Source organism: Myotis daubentonii, chromosome X (assembly GCF_963259705.1).
Source record: "Myotis daubentonii chromosome X, mMyoDau2.1, whole genome shotgun sequence".
NCBI lineage: Eukaryota > Metazoa > Chordata > Mammalia > Chiroptera > Vespertilionidae > Myotis > Myotis daubentonii.
In genome coordinates, this window is record NC_081861.1 from 113,271,636 (window position 1) to 113,298,453 (window position 26,818).

Here is a 26,818-nt window from a genome sequence, read left to right on the forward strand (position 1 = left end):
AAGAAGTGTAACTAAGAACAGATATCAAGGACAGAGTAAACATTTTTCAGTACAGATTCGATAATTTCATATCTGGATTTTGCAGAACACTGCAGAGTTTTAATAACTGGCCTAGTTGTTCCCTTAGAACACTTAGTTGGTCAGACCTGGGTCCTAAATTTAGGTTTGATAACTAGCTGGTTGGCATGGGTCTGGCTTGGTAATGGCAAAAGTAAAATGACAGTAGGGGCACTATCTCAAAATATGCAGAGTTTTCAGTTTGGTGAAATTGTTCATATCCAGGGAAAACATTTTCACATATTTCTTGAAGAGAGACAAGGATATCCATGATGATTCAATGCCATACAAGTAATACAGTATGGACTGTGTGTGTGTGTGTGTTTTCAGACAATTTGGTCCACGACTTGCTTATTCCAAAAAGTGAGAAGGTCATAATGTGGATCATGTGAGAGAATGAATATGACAACAACATAAATAGAATAAAAGTAAGATTTTTTAAATGGGAAACTGTATACATACTTAAGAAATGGTTTTTAACTGTTTTTATCTCTCTCTGTCTCTGTTTCTTTCAATAGCACTAGGAAACAGGAGTATACATTGAAAATCATCAGGAAAACACTGAATTGAAAAGGATATGATAAATGAAAGTTGAGTTAAGAAGCATGGAATTACTGAAAATATTTTGTGGCAGGTCTATCAATAAAACTACACCCTTTAGATGATTTTTATTTTAGTTTTGCTGACTCCAAAACACAAATTTAATGTATTTATTTTTCTTACATTATTTGATCCTGCACTCAGAAACTTGAGCAAAGAATGAAAACCAGATTTAGGTTTTCTCCTCAAAGGAAGCTTGTTTCAAAAAAAAAAAAAAAAAAAGGAACGTACTCTAGGAAAAGGCCTGAGCAACAGCAGTACACATCATTTCAGCCAATGAAAAAATACATTAAAAACACTGCCCTGACCAGCATAGCTCAGTGCTTAGAGCATTTGCCCATGCCCTGAAGGGTCTTGAGTTCAATTCCCAGTCAGGTTCCAACCCTGGCCCCAGTCGAGGTGTGTGTAGGAGGCAACCAATTTCTGTCTCTCTCTCACATGGATGTTTCTCTATCTGTCTTTCTCTCCCTCCCCCTCCATCCCTCCTTTCCACTCTCTGTAAAACACAATGGAAAAAATATCCTCAGGTGAGGATTAACAACAACAACAACACCCAAAGCACACACAACACACAAAATGTGGACTCTCCATCATGGACACCCACAAAGTATTAAAATGTATGATCAAAGAAGGGTCCAGAGATTAAAATGAAAGTGACAGTGAATTGGTAATATAATTGAAAACATTTTGAGAAAAAATTTAATAGATATTGAATAGGACACTATATTGCAAAAAAATGTACTTCTCTGAATGTGTTTAGGAATTTGCTTTATATGTCTTGCTTTATCAAAATTGGTAATAACTTGTCAAGAAACAATAAAGGGTTATTAAAAATCACAGCTTCACACAGTAGGGCAATGATGTCAAAACATAGAATGGTGGTGTCAATCACCCTGATTCTATGCTAGCTATGAAAAATTGGTTCCTGCAAGGGTTACTAGCATGTCCTTCAGTCTTAATTGTCAACTGTCATAATCAATAACTTTTATTTCTTTATATTTTTATTTTTTCTTCTGACTTGCCAACTATACATATACGTATAATTTTATTGAGATTTTTAAAGTAAATTTTATTTGTCTTCCACTTTAGTTTTTTCTCCATTATACTGATAATCTTGTACCCACTCTCTATACATCATGTCCCCTGGATCAACTTTTTCAAATGCCATCTTTAGCTTATTTTGCTTCCACAGGTATTTTATATTCTCAACATTGTTCACTGGCACACCACTTTTTGTTTGTCAATTTGTCAATTAAGAAGACTACATATAAGTTTCCAAAATCTAATAACTGGGTTGGCTCAAGATAAGGAATTTAAAAGGAGTCTAAAGAGTAAACATTAAATATGGCTTGCATAATTGAACTTCTGCCTTTTACTTTGAGATCCCTAGTAGTTTTCTTATGTATTGTGAAACTGCATAAATATCTCAAAGTAAATTCACAGGAAGTCAGGGGTCACTCAGTGTTCCCGTCTTAAAAGTTGTTTTATAAGGTATACTTGAAGAGGCATCACCATTTGTCTTCATCAGTCAGTTAACACACCTTCAGAATCTTGCTACTGCACTGAGAATCATAGCCCTCAGAAGTGGAAGCAAAACAAAACAAGGTGATTTAGAACTATTGTGCCAAGAATATACTGATGCCTGTGAGGCCATGTGGAGTGTAGCAGTGGAAATATCATTGTAGTCACTTGCCCACCTCTAGCTCCTTTGCTTGCTGGTCCGAGTTCCACCCGCCCCAGCCATGCTCTCTGCTCTTGCCTTGCCAAGCTGGCGCCACTCTCTGCCACAGCTTCAGCACCTAGGCCGCCAGAGCAATGCTAAAATAGTTGTGCCCAGGGCTCTGGAGGAATTGGGCATCCCTTTTCGCTTCTCCTGAACAATAGCCCTTTGGTGAGCCGCCTGACGCTCTACAATATTGCTCATATACCAGGAGTGGCCACCGATCTGAGCCACATAGAGACGAGAGTGACTGTGAAAGGCTGCCTTAGACCTGAGAAGCTGGCAAACTGCCTGAAAGGTTGTGATTGGTGGTAATTCCAGCTGGAGTCCCAGACATGACATGGGATGACCTGTTCAACACCAATGATACAATTGTGGTCATCTTGACTGCTGCCTGTGCCCAGCATTGCCCTGAGGCTGTGATCTGCATCATTTCAAATTCAGGTAACTTCACCATCCCATCACATCATAAGGTTTCAAGAAACATGGAGTGTACAACACCAATAAGACCTCTGGGGTTGACAACCCTGGACGATGTCAGAGCCAGCACTTTCATCGCAGAACTAAAAGGTTTGGATCCAGTTGGAGTCAATGTTCCTGTCTTTGACAATCATGCTGGAAATACTATCATCCCCTGATCACTCAGTGCATTGCCAAGGTGGACTTTTCTCAGGACCAGCTGACAACCTTCACTGGCCAGAATTGTGGTGGTCAAGGCTAAAGCTGGAGCAGGCTCTGCCACCCTGTCCATATATGTTCCCTTGTGGATGCATTCAACAGAAAGGAAGGAGCTTTTGAATGTTCCTTTGTTAAGTCCCAAGAAATGCACTGTCCCTATTTCTCCACACCAAAGCTACTGGGGGGAAAGGGCATCAAGAAGAATGTAAGCATTGGCAAAATCATCCCTTTCAAAGAGAAGATGATAGCTGCAGTCATTCCTGAGCTGAAAACCTCAATCAAGAAAGGAGAAGAGTTTGGAAAGATCATCAAATGAGAAAGCAGTTAGTGAGCAATTCATTTCCTTAACTTAATAAAGCATCATGTCACTGTAATGTCATTTCAGATATCTTTGTATCTCAATTTGCTTTGATGATGAGTACTGTATTCACATTACCATCTCTTCCAAATTGTAGGTCAGTTCACCAGTGCCTCAATAAACACAGGCTTTGATTTTCTCTAAAAAAAGAAAGAGAAAGAAAAAAGAAAGAAAGAAAGAAAGAAAGAAAGAAAGAAAGAAAGGAAGGAAGGAAGGAAGGAAGGAAGGAAGGAAGGAAGGAAGGAAGGAAGGAAGGGAGGGAGGGAAGGAAGGAAGGAAGAAAGGAAGAGGGGAAGGAATAAAGGAAGGAGGGAAGGAAGGAAGGAAGGAAGGAAGGAAGGAAGGAAGGAAGGAAGGAAGGAAGAAAATACACGGATGCCAGTTAAGGTACACAACGCTGATTAATTCTTGCTAATGGGACCAAAATCAGTGGCACCTTGAGCCTGATGATAAGTAGGCATGAAAGAAACAGCATTGTCTTGATCACCACATAATGTGTGAAGAGTAAGGAAGAAAGTTGAGACTTTTAAAATCTCTTAGCACCTGCTTTGATATAGCTACTTGCAGTAGAAGTGAGTCCTGAGAGGCCTGAGAAGATGACATAGCTCAGATGCTTCCTAAAGTTTAACTTGCACATGAATCAGTATGGATCTGGATCTGTTAAACAAAATATTCTAATTCAGTAGGTCTGGGGACATGTCAGGGATCTGCATTTCTAGTGAACTCCCAGGTGCATCCAGTATTCCTGGCATCCTTCATGTAGCAAGGATTGAGAGCAGTAGGGATGGAATCTACTAAATGAGCAGATGGGGAGAGGAAGGAGGGATGGGACTTACAGAGAGAGAACAGAGGATAAATGCAGGTTCTGATGAGGCAACCAAGACCTGGAAGGCTTACTCTTTCTCTGCAGTACCCCTTCCTCAGGAGTTATCAAGTACTTAGAAAGTGTAGTAATTCAAAACTATATAGTACTATTTGATTATTTTCCTGGAAATTGGTGAAGGAGCTGACATTGTATCTAGGTTGGTTGGGGGTAGAATTGAGCATTTTACTAGTTGTAGAACCCCTTAAAGAGAAGAACAGAAGCAGCAAGGATTTTAGACTCTGAAGAATCATGGAATTAGATGCAAACAAAGTTTACTTAAATCTCCCAGGGACTAGCTGATACCTGGATTATAATCCTAATATATAAAGAGCCAGGGTCTGTCACGACTGGACAAATGAATGAACAGTGGGCCCAGGGCCACTGGGGCATGGTGGCAGGAGGGATCTGTGGACCCCAGGACGCTGGGGCATGGCAGCAGGAGGGATCTGTGGGCCCCAGGCCACCAAGGTGCGGCAGTGAGAAGGGTCGGTGGGCCCCGGGCCTCCATAGCGTGGTGGTGAGAAGGGTCTGTGGGCCCTGGGCCACCTGGGCATGGTGGCAGGAGGGATCTGTGGGCCCCAGGCCAGCTGTGTAGGTCTCAGGCTCAGGCAGCCATGGGTAGCTGCAAAGGGCCCAGGCTCAGGCTGGCAGTGACAGCAGCAGTGGGGTAATGGGGACGGCGCCTTACCCTGATCCACCAGGTCACCTCCTGCAGAGGGAGGCCAGACTGTGGCTTAGGCTGGGGTCCAAGGCAGAGGTACTTAGGGGCAATCAGGCCGGCAGGGGGGCAAGGTAGGAGCGATCAGGCTGGCAGACAGAGGCAGTTAGGGGCGATCAGGCAGGCAGGCAGAGGGGTTAGGGATGATCAGGCAGGCAGGTGAGCGATTAGGAGCCAGCGGTCCCGGATTGTGAGAGAGTGCAGGCCGGGCTGAGGGACACCCTCCCCATGCACGAATATCATGCACCGGGCCTCTAGTAATAAAATAATTATAATTAGTGCTTACCATATGCCAGACATTGCACATTATATAAATTACCTCATGAATCCTCACACCAACTCGAACATGTAGGTATCATCCCATTTTATAAAGGAGGGAACTGAGGTTAATGGCATGCCCAGATCCATACAGTCAGTAGGTTCCAGAGTGAGTATCTTAGCCATGGTCTGGCCAAGTCAAAAGCAATCCCTAGTCTTGTTTATCAAAGAGCCCTTAGCACCAAAACTTTCTCAAGTAATAAACCAGAAAAAACCAAATATAACTTATTTCAAGATCTTCATGGTGATTTTCTTTTAACATCTCCTAAGATTTTCAAGTTTCCTAGATTGACTTTTACAAAGGACATTTTAATTTGGGGCAGATAGAATCCCCTTTTACTCACGTTTATAGAATTACTAGTGTCCTGGTGCACAAAATTCGTGCACATTAAAAGGGGATTAATTAGAGGATATATTTTAATATTGCAATTTGCCCTTTCTCTATAATAGAAGTGTCAGAGATGAATGAAAATCGGTAAAATGCATATGAAAATCTTCCTCCTGTCAGAGTCTGGGGCACATCACAGGACCCAGAGTCAAGTCCCCGCCCACCCATGTGAGCCTCGAAATCATATGAGACCCAGACCCAGCCGCCCCCTCAATTGGGCTAGATCCAGACCCAGCCAGTCCCACCCTTGTCAAACCCTTCCAGGTGGGGGGCATAGCCTCAGGTCCCTGGTCAAGCCCTGCCAGGCAGGGGTGCAGCCTGAGGTCCCCTGTCAAGCCCCACCAGGCAGGGAGCACAGCCTGAGGTCCCCCGGCCTGGCTCCAGGGTGGACAGAGCAGCCTGAGGTCCCCCAGCCCAGTACCGGGGTAGGGGGCACACTTTGAGGTCCTCCGTCAAGCACTGCTGGGTGGGGGGCATGGCCTCAGGTCCCCCAGCCTGGTGTCGGGGCAGGGGGCCCGGCCTCACATCCCATGGCCTGGTGCCGGGGTGGGGGGCACAGCCTGAGTTCCCCTGTCAAGCCCTGCCAGGCAGAGTATGCGGCCTGAGGTCCCCCGGCCTGGCGCTGGGTCAGGGGCATGGCCTGAGGTCCCCTGGCCTGGCGCTGGGGCAGGGGGCCTGGCCTCAAGTCCTCTGTCAAGCCCTGCTGGGCAGGGAGCATGGCCTGAGGTCCCCTGTCAAGCCCCATGGGGGGCGGGGTGCAACCTCAGGTCCCTGCTGATTACTTGTTAAGGCTCATTATGGGAACTCAGCCTCCACTGTGGGTGCAGCCATCTTGTGTGAATGGAAAGCCTGCCTCCTCTGTGGGCACCGCTATCTTTGTGGCAGAGTGACAGTCAATTTGCATATTACCTCTTTATTATATAGGATTGTAATCTATGGGGGGCGTGTGAAACAGTAGGCTAAGAAAAAGTTGAAAGAAATAGATTCAGGGAATGACAAACAACACTGATCTTCATATCGTTCTGTTATTTCCACCTTTATTTGTTTGGACCTAAATTAGCTGACATTCAAATTTGACAGACTGCTGACAAATCATACAATACTACTGGCTCACTTTACAGACAAATTTTAAAAGGTGAAATCTAGAGGTGAGAGCTACATTGAAATACAGTTCCTAAGAGGATCATTTTTCCACTAGCCTCAGTTCCCTAGCATTGCTGACATTTAAGACCACCTTTTGGAAATTCCAGAGAGAAATTGCTTAACTGCATTCTTTTCCTTGGAAGTGTGAGTATAAATTGCTCCAGGTACCCTTTCTACTTAATCCTTTTTAAAAATGTTAGCCTTTCCTTCAATTAACTTTGAGCCATCCCTATATTTGAGATGTATAAATTTGGGGTTCACTTTTCCCCATTGATAATGTGAATCCTTCAGGCCACAAAGAAAGGAGGGGCCCACACTTGCTAATGAAAGAGAACTTTCTTACACTGCAGGCATAGTCCCTATCAGGAGAACACTGGGAAGGGCTTCCAGCCACAGTTTGAGACTGTCTATATTACAAAAAATGAACACGTGGGAGAGATTACAACAGTGCCAATCATCTTGGATGAAACTATTTTTGAGATGAGAAACTGACCATATTGCTGTCTAATTTGGCAAGGGGGTGGGGGCAGGGTGTTCTATGCAGGCATTTATCAGAATTTTTCTGCCTAGTCACAATTGTCTTCATTCAAATGTCCAAGGGTAAAAGTCTCTTTGAAAACTCACCAAGAAGTGAACAAAGATGGCTTTAGAGTAAAATCAAAAGTAACAGAGGAGGCTTACCTAATGAGCTCCAAAAAGAGTGACGGAAAGGGCGAACAATTATCCATAGTGATTCCTGATGGCCATGATTCAATCTCTGCTCTAACTTCCCTTGGCTTGTGTTGAAGTGAACAGCTAAGTCATGATTTAATACTAATCAGCTTCAAGTTCCAAGCATAAGGTAAACCTGCTCACCCTACCAAACAAATCAGTTATTCACGTTAACCATTTCTCAGGCTTCCCTCTCCCCCCCTCCCCGCCCCCATTTCAAATCAACCCTCAACTGTGGCGCACACCAGGAGAGATGTAGAAATGATGTATCATGCTGATGGTTATCAAGGATAACTGAAATGCTGTCAGGATGAGAATATGTTGGTAGGTGTTCACTTGCTTCAGAGTAACCAAAAGCTTCAATTTATAATTGTAGAAACAAAGAAATGAAAAATTTAAATGTAGTCATGAGGTGCTTGAAATGCTTATACTCCACAAAGCTGTAAGTGAATACAAATAAAATATAAATATGAAGGAAGATCTGATCCTATAAGTGACTGTTATTAAGGAAATAGAGGCTTGAAAAAGATGGAAAAGGCACTTAAATTTAGTCCCACTGGGAATATTCTAATTTCCCCTGTATTCCTACCTCCCGGGCATCTAATTCATACTTCTTTCATTACAATAAACATATTTATTTAAAACTAATCATCCTTCAACTCCACTGACCTCTTGTGTTTTCACTTTTATGATTTATTTTCTTTCTTTGTGGGCGAGTAAATTATAGGTACTACTGTGAAACAATTACCTTGAAGTCAAAATATCAACACATAATGTGAATCGTGAATGTGCTACTACTGACTTAAATGTAACTGATTCAATAATATCATACATTTTTAAATTGGAAAACACATTAGGAAATGATTGTATTTAGTTTTTTGAAGGTGGGAGTCTTTATTTTCATCAATGTTCTTTTTTTTTCTTAAAAAAAAAAAAAGCAGAAATAGCAAATATCAGTCACAATTATTTGTGATATTTCTAAGCCAAGAGCAATGCAACAAGAAATCTCAATAATGCAATACCCAATATACCATAACCTGGATCTCTCTTGGACATGATTATCATAAATAGCAGGCAAGCCTCATTATAGCATGGTTTCGCTCTCATCAGAATCTTTCTAGCATAGACCTCAAAAATGGAATAAAGAGAGCAAACCACTGAAGTATTCTTTGTTTCTAACTTATAATGTATTTTACCAACCTTATCTGTTACATTGAAAAAAAGTTGATGGATATTTATAATCTTTTAATGATTATTTCATCAATGTTTTCCCATCCATTCTTATTTCTTCCTCTCCAAGAGTAGACAGTTTTAACCAGTGTGTGTCTGATGCCATCCCAGTGCTGAAAGTCTGCAGTGTAGGAAGACCTTTCTAGGATCTGGGAAGAAAAGCAGGACTCAAAGAGCAAAACAAAATGGCTTGTCCGTGAGGGAGGGAACCTTCTCTATATGGATGGTGACCTGGATTCAGAATAACTAAAGAAACCTTCCCACTGTGTATCTAAATAATGGGTAGAAGATTGACATTGACCAGAGGCTGCTGTGACAATGACAAGATTGGTGACTTGAATAATGTATGAGATTGCTTGGCTCATTCCTGAAAACAGTAAATTATCCCTGTTTAGTCCCTAACTGAATAAGTCCCCTCTGATTTTTCCCAAACCACTGAACTTTAGTAGTCATACATCTCAACTGCTAAGCAAATGTAGAGATGGTGCCCTTGCTGACAGACTGTGAGCAGACAGCATGGCATTTACTCCTCTTTATTCTCTTAAGAGACCTTCACAGTCTGGAACATGCTTCCCCTCCCCATCTCCTCTATGCCCTCTATGTCCCATCATGACACATTTGTACTTTTCTGATGAGTTTTCCAGTCACTTCCATCCAACCTCACCTTTCATATCGCTGCCCCATTTTCTGGCTTGATTGATTCAAGCATAGGACTGATTTCTTCCTTTACTACAGGGTCTAGGGCAGGGGTGGGCAAACTTTTTGACTCGAGGGCCACAATGGGTTCTTAAACTGGACCGGAGGGCCGGAACAAAAGCATGGATGGAGTGTTTGTGTGAACTGATATAAATTCAAAGTAAACATCATTACATAAAAGGGTATGGTCTTTTTTTTTTTTTTAGTTTTATTCATTTCAAACGGGCCGAATCCGGCCCGCGGGCCATAGTTTGCCCACGGCTGGTCTAGGGAATGACTCCTTCCTGCCTGTCCTTAGCTGCACAACTCATAGATTCACACATCAGTGTTCTGTGACTCAAATTTTCAATTTCATGGAGCTCTTATACTGTGGGATAGATTTAGGGCCCCTAGCCTTTGATACCTGGAGGTCCATGGATAAGGGTGACTGTTGTGACATGCTGCCCTAATGTTAGGCTCAGGTGAAAAGGGGGTCTCTGGCCTTTGTGTGACACTATAGTGCAGGGCCAACAGAGTCATTGTTTCTAAGAGATCTCAAATACATTATCTTGAGCTAGGAACTCTTTTTCCCTTACTATTTCTCAGATATGGGTCTATTTCAATCCTTATTTCTACCTTTCACACACACACACACACACACACACACACACACACACACACATACACACACACATCTTATTTGTCACCTCCCAGTCCACTTCCAGCCAGATAATGTTTTGTAGGTTTTCATTCAATGTTTAGTAATTGTTGAAATGCCCCCTACTTTTTCCATCTTTAGCATGAATGCAGGTCCACAATCTCTTATCTCCAAAATTTGGGGTCAGTTGTTTTAAGGAATTCAGATGTTTTCAGATTTTTGAAGGATACTATGGTACACATATTGTGAGACAACATCCAACAGGGTGTGTGGCTATTTAGTCACACTAAGTGGGATAAAAAATAAATAAATAGCCTCAGATAAATTTGAAATTGGTTTGATACAAACTTATGAAAAGAAAAAAAAAACTTTTGTCTTGAGAGCTTTTCATTTTTTGAAAGTTAGGATTAAGGACAGCTAATCTATATTATGTTGTGCAAATTCTAGAAACAATTTACAGAAGAATGGAAATTTTTAGGACAATTTTTTGTTGTTGTTAAAATGGCTTATTTTTCTGATTTTGGAGACAGTACACAGACAAGTTTGTAGGTAGTACAAAGAAGGATGGAGTCACTCAAGTAAGCCATTGAGAACAAGCCAGAAAAATGAAGTGAAACAAGTACAGAGGTGGCTAGAGTGAGGGTGGAGGAGGAAGAAAGCCAAAATTATTTATTTTTTAAATCCTAACCGAGGATATTATTTCCCATTGATTTGTAGAGAGAGTGGAAAGGATGGAACATTGATATGAGAGACACATCACCACACCTGCCCCTACTGGGGCCTGGGATGGAGCCTGCAACCTAAGTAAGTATTCTTGAAAGGAATCAAACCTGTGACCCTTCAGACCCCAGGCTGACACTCTATCCATTGAGCCACACCGGCTATGGCAAGAAGGCCCAAATTAGAGGGAACAAAGATAAAGAAAAAAACATCAGCTGACTAGAAATGGAATTTATTAAAGGGCAGGTGGTAGAACTTGACGAAAAATATTTATTTATAACTTAGAGGGCACAGTCAAAAAATTTCCTTAAACATTATTTTCAAAAGTACATTATAAGCCCATGAACATAAATCCAGGTAAAAGAAAACCATCACAAGCCTGGTCATCCCTATTAATCATCTTGGTTTTTAAATTTTCAGTGTTCCACTAGGAACCATTTTCAAGGAGAAGCACTTAAGCTTCTTCCTCCTCGGGAGGTTGGGAGGCCAAGAAGTCAGAGGTTAAGGAGCTCAAAGTGCTCTAGGCATTCTTTATTAATGGCAACAAATATCATGATTGGCAGGTAGGGGAAAGTTACCAGTTCTCTAATTTCCAAATATAAGAAAACCATGGGTTTTTTATTTCACCTTGGGTTGGTTCTTATTCGCAAGTCACTTGACACTGATTGTTTCTTACATTCAAAATGTTGCTTGGGTCAAAATGTGATCAGCCCCATGGAAAGATGTGGTTAGAAGGAAATGGTTATTAACAAAAACTATGAAATCTTAGAGTGTCAAGGACTGTGTTTCATGAAAAGAGAGAAGGTATTTATTCCCTTCTTCAGATCTTAACCACTATTTGGGGTTTCTTACCAATTTTCCAGATGATGAAAGGTCTGGGAACACCCCCACCCCCAGTGATCTACTATTCAACAAATTGTTACAGGAAAAATGGAAAACAGTCAAAGAGATGCAAAAGACAGATGACCCACCAATCACAAGCTGACCTAGTTAATTACAGAGTTACAAATTCAATTCCAAGGGGTGTTTATTCCTCAGGTATAGATAAGAAAATAGAGCCTTTCCTCAAGAACAGGGGCAAGGTCATATATGGCTGAATCCTTAGCCTGGAGAGAACAGTAGGTGCTCAATACATAGGTGTAGATTGAGCACTTAAAGATATGACACTCTTTCTATGCCAGGCCCTGGGCTAAGTCTTGAGGGGTACAAGAACAGGTTTATGCCCAGGGAGGGATTTAGATCCAACTTGGAATTGTCCAAAGTCCAAAGAATAACGGTTTCAGTCAATACCAAACCAAAGAACAGAGCAGCAGGTAAGCAAGCAAGGCTTACTTCACATTTTGCAGGAGCTTTCAATCCCATTTTAATGCCTGCATCCCCTGAGCAATCGCCCTTCATAGGGGGCGTGAAAGAAAGCAAGTCCCGAGAATACAAGCAGCAGCAGTTTTAGAGAGAAAGTTAGGAAATAGGGAAAACTGGGGGATTACTGGCTCTGAGACAGGGTCCCTCCTGGGTTTGAAAAGAGAGGACAAAATACCTGTTATCACCTTTCTCCTCCTTCCTCCAAATCCCCCAGGATAAGAAATTGACGGGCGGTAGTGGGGGCGGGGGGTGGCTTTGCTCGATCACTGAGAGACCTCTCCTTGGTCCAAAGACTACAGCCCAGGAAACCTAGGATTCCTCAGCTGAAGCCTTCTAGAAAAGGACCCACCCAACTTGCTAAGAAAGGAAAACCCACGTGATGGCGGGGGATGGGGATGGGAAGCTAGGCGACCCTGGAGCCCTCTTGGCCAGGGGCGGGGCCAGGGGGCCAGGCTGTATCGAGGAATTGCCCCGCGCAGCTGGTGCTGGTGGGGGCGGGAGGGAGGGGGGGTTCCTGCTGGTTCTGCGCGCGGAAGCCTGGAAGAGGAATCGCTCTGCGCGCGCCAGGGGCAGAGAATAGGGACCCGCTCCGCACGCATCGGACAGGGGCGGGGCAGGCGCCAGCTTCCATCTAGTGGTGCCTGGAGTTGAGAGCCAAAGCCTGACACCGCCCCAGTGCGGGCCGCCGCCCCGCCCCACTCGGCACCGCCTCCCACTACCGGGGCGGGGCCGGGGCGGAGCTAGCGGGACTGCGCCGGGGCGGAGCGGGCACCCAGCGAGCGCGGGCAGATCGAGGCGCGGGTTCGGTGGCGAAGGCTCGCGGTGGGATCGGCGTCCCTGCGGCTGCTGAGGACCTCCGCCTCGGCCGGCCACTTCCGCACCCCCAGTTCGCGGCGGCGGGAGGCGCGGAGCCCCAAGGGAGCGAGTTCCCGCGCCCCGCGGAGCCGCTGCTTCCCTTCGAGGAAGGTCCGGAACCCAGCCCTCCGGACCCGCCTGGCGTCTTCGCCTCCGGCGGGCCGGCTAACTGCGGCGCCCGGGGCATGGCTTCGGCGGGCAGCGGCATGGAGGAGGTGCGTGTGTCGGTGCTCACCCCGCTGAAGCTGGTCGGGCTGGTGTGCATCTTCCTGGCGCTGTGTCTGGACCTGGGGGCCGTACTGAGCCCGGCCTGGGTCACGGCCGACCACCAGTACTACCTGTCCCTGTGGGAGTCCTGCCGGAAACCCGCCAGCTTGGACAACTGGGACTGCGAGTCCACGCTCAGCAGCGGTAAGGGCCTGGCGCGCCACGATCCCTTCCTAGCGCCCCGTACTGCCCCGCGCCCCACTGCCCGGACCGCCGCCGCCTCTGCCCCGCACTTTCTGTGTCCCCTCCCCTTGTCCGCCCCGCTCCATCCTGGCCCCTACACGCACCCTCGGATGTCCACCCCTGCCCTCTCCCTGATCCTAGTGGCCACACAAACCCAATGCGACGTCCCGCGCCCTCCACCCTCCTCCCGTGGTCATTCCTCGGGCTCTGGAGTAACATGTATGCTCTTTGGGGTCATTGTTATCACTTAAGGCGAGAACCATGTGTCTGTGGTTTCCTCCCCCCCCTTGAAAAGGGAAAAGCAAAACCGACCCAAGTCCACCGGGATGCCCTGGGTTCTCTCTCGGTCTTCTTCGCTCTGTTCTCCCTCCTCTCTCTTCGCGGGAAACCGCCCGAGTTTACCTCTTGGTGCCCGCGTTTCTGCCTTGTCTCCACTTTACCTGACTTTTCCCCACTAAGTTTAGGTTCGGACTTTCTATTTCCTGACATTTTGGGGGGATGTGAAGAGTTGGGAGAGGGACAGGCTTAATTTCTCTTCCTTTTATGGTGACACTGCCCTTGGTTGTGAGTTGCCTTTTCTTCTCTCCCAGCCCAAGAACCTCCCCTCTCCTCCAGACCTTCCTTTCTTTTCTCTTCATGAACTATTCACAAAAGCCTGGGACTTAGTACCCTTTTCAGCCAGCACTGAAAGCTGCAAATGGAAAGATGGGGGTTGGAGACAAAGGTAGTTACTCGGGCTACCAACCCCATGGGGGCTTTACTGCTTTACTCTCTCCTTGACCCCCAGTTGCCTTCCCCTGTACCCCAGTAACGCCCGTAGTAGAAATCTGCCAACTTCTGATTTCTTGCTGCAAACCCTTTTCCTTGCTAATCTTGATTCTTCAGCCGGTGTCGGTACAGAGAAAGGGGAATGGAGAGAGAGGACCTGCCTGTGATTTTATGCACTTAAACGCACCCCTGAAAAACTCATTAAATTCCTTCGTGCCAGTTTCATGTCTTTGGGACTATTTATAAAGCTTTGCTGGAAACGTTTCCAGTTCCAAGAAAGTTGAAATAACACAACAGCCACAAGAATCTGATTGACTTTTGTCTTTGGTTTCTTGTTATAAGAGAGATTAGTTCACTTGGTTAAGTTTGGGCCATAAAATTGATTTTTCTGTTTACAAAAGGCCTTTTCTTCGATAGTTCCTCAAAATTTCCATTGAAGGGTTTTGGTTTTGTTACTTAATTCACTGTGGAGGGGACTGGTTGGCAGCAGGAGGTCAACATTTAGGCCTTTAATTCTTTCAGGGTTGGTTGTTTACAACTAAAGATGAAATAAGTCGGTAAAATGCCTTTCTTCAGTAACCAGGGGATCCAAATAAACTTTGGGGAAAATATCTTTTCTTTCTCCTCTTCAATAGAAATGGAAATTTATGTAGGAATGCCAGCTTCAGTGTGTCTCCTTAGCAACGTGAATCTTTTGCCCCTTTCCCACTGTCTCCTCAAATAATAGCCCCCTGGTTGTATAAAGACTTTGCAGCTAGGTTAGAGAAACCAGCTTTAAGTCCCATTTTCTTTTCAGGCCAGGATCCCTTTCTCTTGGCCAGGAATGCGGGGTATGGGGAGAAGCCAGCTCATTTTGTGGAGCAGTATGCAGGGTTGGCTAATCTCTCCTTAATTGCCTCCATACTCATTATCTTCTCTTTTCCCCTCTCCAGGCCAGGAAGCAGGGAGACCAGAGCTTAATGCAAAAGTAGTGATGATAGGACTAGGCAAGATAGAAATCAGAGGCAGGTACAGTTTCTGATGTTTTCCCTCAACCCGTTATTCCGCCCTCATGTTGAAACTCATACACCAGCATTGACTTCTGTTTGGGTTCCTGAAAATCAGCTTTAGTTTTATTTTGCTTCCCAACTAGTTTTTATCCCAGAAAAAGTATACTTCATAAGCAAATGGGGTTTGGGATGGGGAGTAGAGGTGGCATTTTTAAGGATATCTGAAACAAGTTGTTGGCTTTCTTTATGTAGTAGCAGTTCATTTTCGTCTCCCCAAGGTGGTGTGTATGTGTATGTGTGTGTGTGTGGGGGGGGGGGATTGAAACAATATGGAAAATTGCTCAAGCTCCCACTTTACAAAATCAGTTTTCTTCCCATGTTCTGGGGACTTAAAGCCTGTATCCACTGGTGTTTTGAAACGAAGGAGGAAGCTTGAATTTAAAATGAGCAGTGCTTTTCTTGCATGTTCCAAAGGGCCAGCAGCTTTTCTCAGTCTGTTTGCTTTGTGGAGTAGCAGAAAGCAGGGAGAGAAATGTCTTCTCTAAAGATTTTAATAGATCCACTTCATTGTCTCTCAAAATGAATTACCTCGGGAGGAACCAGCAAGGACAGTTTTACAGAAGGCCCTTCACCAGGATCTTCAGGGCTTAATTAAAAACCTTTGTCTTAATTAGAATTAAAACTGCCGTGAAGAGGCCAGCTTGTATATACAGAAGGGAAATTTCAGGAATGTTTCGACTGACGACAATCTGTCCTACTTAGGCCCAATTTCTACAGAAACTTTCCCCTCGGCCATTATTTTTAAAGCTGCATTTTAATTTTGGTACCAAATATGCATCGTTTGCTGCTTATAACCTGCTTTATGATTCTAAGCCAAAGCAGAACTATGCCTTTTGTGTCCTGGTGTATTGAAGGTTGCGTCAGCACTTCTAGTAGGAACCAGTAATCCCGGTGTCAATCAGCACTAATGCTCTTCTCCTGTGTCCCAATTCAGTGTATGGAGGACAGTCCATTTTAAGATTTAAGTTTTCCACAAATGAGAAAGCGGCTAATTGGCTGCCATTTGCGGTGGAAACAAACAAACAAAGAAATAATAGAGTATGCTTGTTAGGAAGTTTCGAATCAGTAGTACTCACATGGCTGCTGGCCATAGAATTTCTTTCTAAGGATAGTTTTCCCCACTACCGATTTTGGGCTTTTAATAAAACCTTTTAATTCATGTTTAGTCTTAATTTTTAAATGATAGTTATGTTTTGACTTTTGCTTAGTCACATTTAGTTTTAATAACTTTTTTAAAGAACATAGTTAGGGTTTCACAGCAATAGCAATTACAGGAGAATCCTACCTGTAAGTAGGATTACTGAAGTGTATGCAAGAGTGCTGCTGCTCTGAACTTGATATCAAACGTGCTGTATAACCTCTAGGGTGGTTTTACATTTCTTTTTTAAGATTCATAAATATGTAGCTTTCATGTGAAGCAAATTGTTTTGTTGTTTGTGTGACTTGTTGACTACGCAAAAAGCAAGGACACGCAGATGGCCAAATGAACACATTTTACTGAGAGTAATTTTGGGATATAAGAAGTGTATCCATTTTTCCATCTGCAAAATACTTGATCAAATAGTTAGTGGCTTTTCAAGGAATATTGTGAACATCATTCCTGCTCTGTCCTAAAAATAGCTGCATTTGTAACATGAGTCACCGGCAGTTTTGAAATGACAGTGCACCATACGCTAATAACAGGTGAATATTATTATTTTCAGTTGACAAGAGGTTCTTTTAAGAGGGCTTTTTATATGTAGCTCACTTTTTAAAATGGTAGTATAAAAATCCACTTTAAAAGGCATCAGAAAACTTATCTTTACTGGTAGTTTAAGATAAACTGAAATGCCTAAACACCTGCAAACCTTAGAAAATCTGAGATACAGTGATTCTGAGTTCAGAGAGATATCATCTGTGCATATTTTAAGTCCATACCTTCATTGGAAGACAACAGTTCTTTGGGAAAGCTCATAATGGAGTTTACTCCAGGGAAGGTTCAGTTTGTTGCTTAAAATGAGTTGATATTGATGCATGTTTACAAATAGCTCAGCAACCCTGGAGGTCACAACAGTGAAACCCTCTTCCAGCTTCCTGCAAAAGAACATAAGCAGAACAAATGCTTTGGGGTTTTTTTTAACCTACACAGCTCAGATTTATGGAAAAATTATGCAAAGAGTAGCACTTAGCACCAAAACTTTCTCAAGTAATAAACCATGGAAAACCAAGTATAACATATGTTGAGATCTTCATGATGATTTTCTTTTAATATCTCCTAAGATTTGGGAGGATGTGGGTATGGAGGGATTGAGTAAAAAAGCAAAAAGAGAACTCATGGACATGGACTGTGAGGTGATTGGGGGGGTTGGAAGTGGAAGAGGGCATAGAGGGACTAAATGGTGATAGGAAAAATAAGATAAATTAAAAAAAAGATTTTCAAGTTCCTGAAATTGACTTTTACGAAGGACATTTTAATTTGTGGGCAGATATAATTCCTCTTTTGCTCACATTTATAGAATGATTGTAATCTCCAGGGAGCCATTTAGAACCATCTTTGTCAGCTAAGGGATTTGATGGGTATGTGAGAAGCCTGGCCTTTCATAAAACATTTCAAAACAATCAAAAACATATCTTAAGCAATAGATTTAGCTTGCTGTCAGGAGTACCCTTTAGGAATTTCTTTTAAGTTTCTGTTTAATAGTAAGACTACTCAGTCAGACCATAATACACATCCAGTGCTACTAGATATGTTAGTGAAAAGGATTATCAGTGCTTCAAAGTAAGTCCCTGAATACATTACCTCAATACCACAGTAAACTTCTATATGAACTATGCCAAATTATAACATGATCCTGTAGGAGGGTCGAGTACTCTTGTAAGAGTACATGAGGCTTTGGTTTCAAAATGCCCTGAAATTGGCCACTTACCAATCACGTGATCGCATACAACTTAATGTCTTTAAATGGTTTATTATGACGATTAAATATACAAAAGTACATGCTCATTAAGGTTATGTTTCTTCCTTATTGTATATATTCAGAAAAACAAACCCAAGGTGATTTTTTCAATAATTAAGGACTTTTTCCCTCTTAAAGGGCACATTTTCTTTGCATTAAACAATGAAGAACATTGTTAGTTTCAAGTTTAAATTTTGATATGCATTACCTAGCATTTAATAGTACTCTTGGTAGATAGATCATGATCAGAAATAAAAGCTGCCTTTTATTCAGTACTCTTACAGGCCAGACATCTCAAGTATTCCCAAGGTCACAATAAACTTGCACAGTAGTGAATGCTATTCCTATATTATTTGAAGAGACCAGAGATTTTTGTAAATTTACAAAGTTCTCAGTCAGTGGTAGAGACAGGATTTCTCCAATAGTGTTCTAGTTACAAATGCTGGGAAACAAACCACACCTAAAGTTAGTAGTGTAAAATAATTATTTTATTGTGCTCATGACTTCTTTGGGTCAGGGATTCAGATAGGGCATAATGAGGATGGCTTGTCTCTGCTCCAGAATGTCTGGGACCATAGCGGAGGATGACTTGAATGTCTGGGAAGGAAAAGATCTAGAACTACAGGATCGTCTTCCAAATGGTTTCCCTGGGTTTGGCACCTTGGTGGGAATGGCTGGGAGACTGGATTAAACTGGGACTGGCTTTTCTAGCTTGGTGGTCTCAGGGTAATTGGACTTCTTACAGGATGAGTGTGTTTGTTCAGAGCCAGGGTCCCAAGAGAAACAGGCTCTGTCTGAACTAGCCTGGAACATCACAGAGGAGCCATCTGGCCAGCCCAGATTCCAGGGGAGGACAGTTAGACTTCACCTCTTGATGTCTTGACAACAATGTCACATTATAGAAGAGCATGCAGGATAGGAGATGCTTTTGGGCCACATTTACAGCATATATTTTGATCCTGGAGTCTAACTACAAATCTGCATTCTTACTTTATTGCCTCCAAAGAACAAAGACAACTAACTGCATAGCTTCTTTTCTTAAGAACTTTGAATAGATTATATAAATAATGTTTGGCTAGGTCGAAAACTACCCTGAACCTACACATGGCTTTAATGATTGCTCACTTGTAGGCAGTTAATTTGGATTTGGAATCAAATGAACTCAAGAACCTAACCTGTCCACAAATAGAGAACTTTTTCTCTCTGTATAACCTTAGGTCATCTTTGATTTAGTCTCAAATGACCAAGGCTCAAAGTGACTTAAGAATCTGGACTGTAACCTGCTAGTTCATGTTGTATGATAAAATTTTAGTATTAAAAAAAAAGTGCTGAAACCGGTTTGGCTCAGTGGATAGAGCGTCGGCCTGCAGACTGAAGGGTCCCAGGTTCGATTCCGGTCAAGGGCGTGCACCAGGCTTGCGGGCATGTCCCCAGTAGGAGATGTGCAGAAGGCAGTTGATCAATGTTTCTCTCTCATCGATGTTTCTGGCTATCTCTCTCTCCCTTCCTCTCTGTAAAAAATCAATAAAATATATTTTAAAAAAAAAGTTTTGTGAGTCTGATGAGATGTTTTGTAAATAAATACTAAAACATTAAAATTCCAGACAGGAGCCAGGTCTTGTAGCACTTGAAAGGTATTGGAGTTGTAGAGTTGTTTTTTGTTTGCTTTTTAAAAAATGAATAAGTAACATAATTATTTGCCTAATAACTACCCATATACTGAATCAAAGAACCATAGCACATTTGGAGTAGGAAAGATTTTAAAAACAATTCTGCCCAATCAAATTTATTGCAAATATTAAGAAAAATTAGTCAAGGTACAATGTTAAAGACACAATAGGGAGATTGTAGTTGTAGCTGTAGTATTTTTGCAGGGTCGGTTTTCAAAATTTGCTGTAATATTTCAGATAACTGTCTCGCTGCTTGAAGGATTGTTGCCTACTGTCATGTATGAAATTTTGGATGAAGAGGTTAAGGACTCCACAGGAAATAGATGTCCACTTTTTAAAAAAAAATCCTCATCTAAGGGTATGTTTATTAATTTCAGATAGAGGAAGAGAGAGAGAAACATCAGTGTGAGAGAGACACATTGATTTGTTGTCTCCCTCCCATATGTGCCCCAACCCAGGATCAAACCTGCAACCTAGGTATGTGCCCAACTGGAAATGAAACTTGCAACCTTTTTGGTGTACTGGATACACCCATCTGGCCAGGGCAACATCTACTTTTTATAAGATTATCATCCAAAATTTGATTTCACATAGAATTTAGAGTCTTCAGGAGAACCAAGATGGCGGCATAGGTTAACGCCGGAGTTTGCTGCTTTGAACAACTACTTCAAAAGTGAAACTAAAACACAAAACGGACATCACCCAGAACCACAGGGGCGCTGGCTGAGTGGAAGTCCTACAACTAGGAGGAAAGAGAAACGCACACGGACACTCAGAGGAGGCGCAGTGCTGAAGTCAAATTCTGAGGTGCGGAGTGCGCGGAGCGGGCTGGCGGCGGAGGGCGCGGTTGTTGTTTTCAATCGGGAGGGAGTCGCAGACTCTGAGCACCAGATCCGGGCGAGTCTTTAGGGACCCAGACTCAGGCGGGAGAAGCGGGACTGTCTGGCTTCGGTCAGAGCGAGTGCAGCTTTCTCTCCCAGCTTTGCAGTGGGTGCTGGGACTCAGAGAGGCAGAGCCCCTTGGGACAGGACTGAGAGCCGCCATAACTGCTCTCTCTGGCCCACGCTGTTGATCCTGTTCGACCCGCCCTGCCCAAGCCCTGCACAGAGGCATTTGCCGGATAGCCTCAGGCAAAGGCTAGATTAGCACCTCCCTAGAGGACAGAAGTTCTCTCACCCCTGACACAGCTGAATCTCATAGCCACTTGGCCTGGAGGTCAAACCCTCCCTGGAATTAGCTACAGCAATCAAGATTTATCTATAAGACTGCGAACAAAGACCACTAGGGGGTGCACCAAGGAAGCATAACAAAATGCGGAGACAAAGAAACAGGACAAAATTGTCAATGGAAGAAATAGAGTTCAGAACCACACTTTTAAGGTCTCTCAAGAACTGTTTAGAAGCTGCCGATAAACTTAATGAGATCTACACGAAAACTAATAAGACCCTCAATCTTATATTGGGGAACCAACTAGAAATTAAGCATACACGGACTGAAATAACGAATATTATACAGACGCCCGACAGCAGACCAGAGGAGCGCAAGAATCAAGTCAATGATTTGAAATGCGAGGAAGCAAAAAACATCCAACCGGAAAAGCAAAATGAAAAAAGAATCCAAAAATGCGAGGATAGTGTAAGGAGCCTCTGGGACAGCTTCAAGCGTACCAACATCAGAATTATAGGGGTGCCAGAAGATGAGAGAGAGCAAGATATTGAAAACCTATTTGAAGAAATAATGACAGAAAACTTCCCCCACCTGGTGAAAGAAATGGACTTACAGGTCCAAGAAGCGCGGAGAACCCCAAACAAAAGGAATCCAAAGAGGACCACACCAAGACACATCATAATTAAAATGCCAAGAGCAAAAGATAAAGAGAGAATCTTAAAAACAGCAAGAGAAAGAAACTCAGTTACCTACAAGGGAATACCCATACGACTGTCAGCTGATTTCTCAACAGAAACTTTGCAGGCCAGAAGGGAGTGGCAAGAAATATTCAAAGTGATGAATACCAAGAACCTACAACCAAGATTACTTTATCCAGCAAAGCTATCATTCAGAATTGAAGGTCAGATAAAGAGCTTCACAGATAAGGAAAAGCTAAAGGAGTTCATCACCACCAAAACAGGATTATATGAAATGCTGAAAGGTATCCTTTAAGAAGAGGAAGAGGAAGAAAAAGGTAAAGATACAAATTATGAACAACAAATATGCATCTATCAACAAGTGAATCTAAGAATCAAGTGAATAAATAATCTGATGAACAGAATAAACTGTTGATTATAATAGAATCAGGGACATAGAAAGGGAATGGACTGACTATTCTTTGGGGAGAAAGGGGTGTGGGAGATGTGGGAAGAGACTGGACAAAAATCGTGCACCTATGGATGAGGACAGTGGGTGGGGAGTGAGGGCGGAGGGTAGGGCGGGAACTGGGAGGAGGGGAGTTATGGGGGGGAAAAAAAAGGAACAAATGTAATAATCTGAACAATAAAGATTTAATTAAAAAAAAAATGGAAAAACCTGAAAAAAAAAAAAGAATTTAGAGTCTTCAAATACTCCTATGTTGATAAGTTAGTTCAGTTTTTGATGTTTATTATCACCAAATTTACAGTGTTTCCATGGCTAGTCCTTAAAAATCAACAGACTTTTTTCTTTAGGTTTCTCCATGATATGGTACTTTAAAACAGCGACTTAATTTTAAGTTGAAAAATAATTCCAAAAATATGTGGAAGCCAGCCATGTACGCTTCTTAAATGGATTAAATGGATATACATTTTACTATATCAACTTATTACTATATTCTGGCTTTATTTTTTTTAAATACAGTTATCTATCAAAAGAGACTGATTTTCCCTTGAGCAGAATTTCATCCTCACATGTCAAAACCACTGACATGTAAATCTTTACCAGTTTTGTCAAAGTATTGGATCATCTCCCTTAAAAATTAGACAAGGACACCTTTCCTTGCCCTTTCTTGCTCCTATATTTGTATGGGATTTTGAGATACAAGTAAATCATCAGTTTTCTATTCTACTGTAATCTTGCCTTTGGCACCAAAGACTCCCATTGAAACAAAACAAAACAACATCCTACAAAAATATGGTACCACGGTTCCCAAAGAACAAAGAAAAAATATCTAGGAGATAATTTTTGTCTCTAGCAGCTTATTAACTTTTGAGGTTTAAAATGATCATTTAATGAGCCATGTTTCAAGATAATGTCACAAATACTGATTCTGTCTTTTCAAAATAAATGTTTAGTAGGCAAAAAGATGGTAAAAAATAGAAGTCAGGACTTCTTGAGTCACATGTTCTCACAAAAGAACTCAAATTTCTATCAAAGAAGATTTTATTGCTGTCATGTTTAAGGTCCCTAAACCAAACATTCATCAAAATGCTGCCATAGTGCTTTGTGAATGCAACCTGGAGTTTATTCCTAACACCATTAGGTGACTTAGAGATAGAAATGACTTTTCCCCTCTTTCCTTGTCTTCTCATATGTACCCAAGGAGTTGACTTACCAACACATATTCATTGATTTCCTAGCAGGGAGTAGGCATTATCCTGGTACAAAGTCATCCAGTCAGTTCTGTGTCACTGTGCTGCTAGGTGGTAAGATGATGAATGAAACAAATTAATGAAATAATATAAATGTGCAAAGTTCTGGAAAGAAGGATATTTAAGTTTGACTTCTGCAGGAGGATATAAGGGATCTCATCTAAAGAAGCTTGCTAACAGGAAACTGGTGGGACAGTTGCTTGCCAATTTTATCCTTCCATATTTATTTACTAAGGGGGTGTTTTAATACTGATTGTGGGTGACTGTCTGGCTGTCTTCTCTTTGATTGTTATGAGCTACCATAAATCCATCACAAAAGCTTTTTAGTTGCTTAGAGAAAGGTTACCCCTCCTATTCCTGGTGTGGGTTTTCTTCTTCCTGCTTTTCAAAATAGCCAAGTTTTTCAATTGTCACCTTCTTAGTTTTTTTCTGAAGAATGAGGAAATAATGTTCAGTGTAACAGACTCATCACAACTTTATAGAAGTACTATGATTAGAAATTACTATTGAGAAATACTTGTACCCATTAGATAATATTAATTATCACCAAATGCTAATGAAAGTGTTCTAATATAGTACATTGGAAGAAACAGCAGTCATTAGCAGTGAAGGTGTCTTTCCTTTTGTCTAAATACTGAAATTTGCTTTAATAGCAAGGCTCTTTGCTAAGCTTTGTATACAATGGTTTTATTTTGGGTAAAAACCCCATATGCTATGGTATTTAGGTGATAAATTGCATTTCCACCAAATTTCCTAAGATAGAAGTCAGTGAAGCAACTAAAATGCTGCTTTGTTTATTCTAACATCACTATAAAGCAACTCAAAAGGCTTGAACAAAATTGTCATTGATTGAGAATTAGTAACCTGTTTGGTACTTTCGGGCAGCCAGAATTTTCCAAAATGTTGGCAAAATTGATCAGCACTTTGGTCATTTGAGTTTGTTGTATCACTGATTTGGATGGTTACCCGAGTCATTTATGTACTTAAAATTAGGTCGGGACTGTACTTTTGACACATTTTTTTATCCATAAATGAGCTAAAGAGTAGGACTCTAAATTCTGTTGTTTACAATTTGATTAACATGGCTATGTAAAATAGGTGCTTCTCTGCTATTATCACTTCATGTTGTGTAGTCCAGTGCATGTAGTGTCTATATTGTTGGTCATTTTTATAAAAGATAGCATTGTTTGCCTTAAATAATTGTTTGAAGACTGTTAGTTTTGCTATCAGTTGTTTGAAAAAGAGGTGGTCATTTTAGTTATTGAAATTAGAATCTTTTTTTTTTTTGCTCTCTTTGTGTCTCCATCTCATGGGATAGTGGAAAATTAATGCAGCGCTGATGGATTTAGGTCAAAATGCAATGTAGCCAAAAAAACAAAGTTTAAACTCCCTCAATAATGGTTTTGGTGTTTCGCTTCATTTGCCACATACAGACTAACTTTAAAAAGTTAAGTATATCATTTGATACCTTCAGAAATATTTCTGTGTTCCTTTTGCACAAAATAACAGCACCATTTTGGTTCATTCTCCATATATGAGGCAAATAAATTCTTACATTACATTTGATGAAAATAATTAAATGCCATAATTTCTGACCATGTGAACTAGTTGGGGAAAGGACACAGTCTTTAGTGAAGAAATGGATATCTTGGGGAATATGGGTTTAAAATGTTATTCTGTAAATGAGCTTTCCTTTTCTTAAACAACCATAAACCATTCCAATACTTCCAATTTCTGATGACAAAATGGAATTAGCAATACTGAATTTGCTTTCTGAGTTCTCACCAACATAACTAAAATAAATTTAAATGTATTGCTAAAAATGTGTCCTACACGTGAATAAAGGTATTTAGAAGAACTGAATATTGCAGGGTTTGAGTGAAATGATCCAGTCCATGTGGGTGAATTGGGGAGAGGTAGTAGGTGAACCCTATGGGAGGTGGTGACAAGATGATAGGTTGAATAGAGAATGAGTTTGATTGCAGTCATGGATGTCATTTTGGTTCATATAATTTCCTTTTGGGGAATTCAGAAGTGAAGACATAAGTGCATGCCTGGCAAATTTGAATGTGATAACAAAAATTATTAAAAATCAACCCTGGCCCAGTGGCTCAGTTGGTTGAAGCGTCATCCCACACACCAAAAGGTTGCAGATTCAATCCCCTGGTTGGGGCGTGTATGAGAGGCAACCGATCTGTTTCTCACATCGTTGTTTCTCTTTCTCTCCCCACCCTCCTCTCTAAAAATCAATAAAAATGTATCTTTGGATGAGGATTAAAAAATTACTAAAAATCATTATTATTTTAGTATATGATATAGAAAAGTGAGAATCATGCATTAAAATATTAGAATACGTTTAGGGAAATACTACCCCACCTAAACTGGGAGTTGAATTTTAAGGTTAAAATCGGTTTCTTCATTATTTTTAATTATATCTAATATGCTAGAAAAAGTGGCAGTTGTGTGCTTAGGGACTTACATGCAGTAGAACTAATCTCAGCTTATACGCAGTATCTACAGAGATAAATAAATTAGCCAGTGTTTGACAAGTTAAAGGTTTTGAAATGAAATGGATGAAAGAAAGCTTTAGGTACTAGTGTGGTGCATTAACCATGGCTCCAAAGTGTGGAAAATTTATCATCATCAAGATTTTGCCTTTCCTGAAAATCAGAAGTAAATTTTGACCATGAATTTCCCAAGGGAATGGGAATTCTGCGATTTGGCAGTTATAATATGGCCAATAGAATTTTCATAATGCAGTGGTGGTTTCAAAACTGTCATGTGAGACTGTGAAATAAGTCTGCACAATTCTGCAGAATACTAAAGCATTTGTAAACATTGGAACTTCTGGTGCCAGCTAATAAAAATACCTTGAAAGAGGATTTGAGTTTAGTTCCTGTGTTGCATATTAATTTTGGACTTGATTTTGTTGGGTGTGGAGGGGCTGCAAATCTAAATTGGCCTAAGAATTAAATTGACATGAGACAGATTAACAGGAGAAAATAAGCAAATTCATTATCTATGTACTTATGGTGGTTCCATAAGAATATGGGGCCCTAGGACAAATAGGACAGTTGAGGTTTATATGCCATTCTGCAGCTAAGGAGTGAGGACTGTAGTGGTTGGACTTCAAAGAGAAGAAGGCAGTTCACAGGGAGATGAAAAGCAAATGTTTGGTAAACAAAAGTTTGCTGGGCCTTCTTTAACAATGGGGCACCTAGAAGACTTGGTCAAGGAAGGGCCTTGCTAGGTGCCTCCCTGTCTGTCACACCCTAGATCAGATTAAACTATAGTTAATCTCTGATGATAGCTCACTTCCTGGAGCAGGC

The 26,818-nt window shown here is 41.7% G+C and overlaps 1 protein-coding gene and 1 pseudogene across 1 annotated transcript in view; both read left to right on the forward strand.

Annotated features, from left to right (window-relative positions):
* Positions 1-2,399: 2,399 nt before the first annotated feature.
* On the forward strand, positions 2,400-3,423 carry LOC132224347 (malate dehydrogenase, mitochondrial-like; annotated as a pseudogene).
* Positions 3,424-12,944: 9,521 nt separating this feature from the next.
* TMEM47 (transmembrane protein 47) overlaps positions 12,945-26,818 on the forward strand; it is a 29,107-nt gene continuing 15,233 nt past the window's right edge. The window contains exon 1 of the mRNA XM_059680225.1: positions 12,945-13,467. Coding sequence (XP_059536208.1) covers positions 13,242-13,467 — 226 coding nt within the window. The 5' untranslated portion in view covers positions 12,945-13,241. The remainder of the gene's footprint in view (positions 13,468-26,818) is intronic.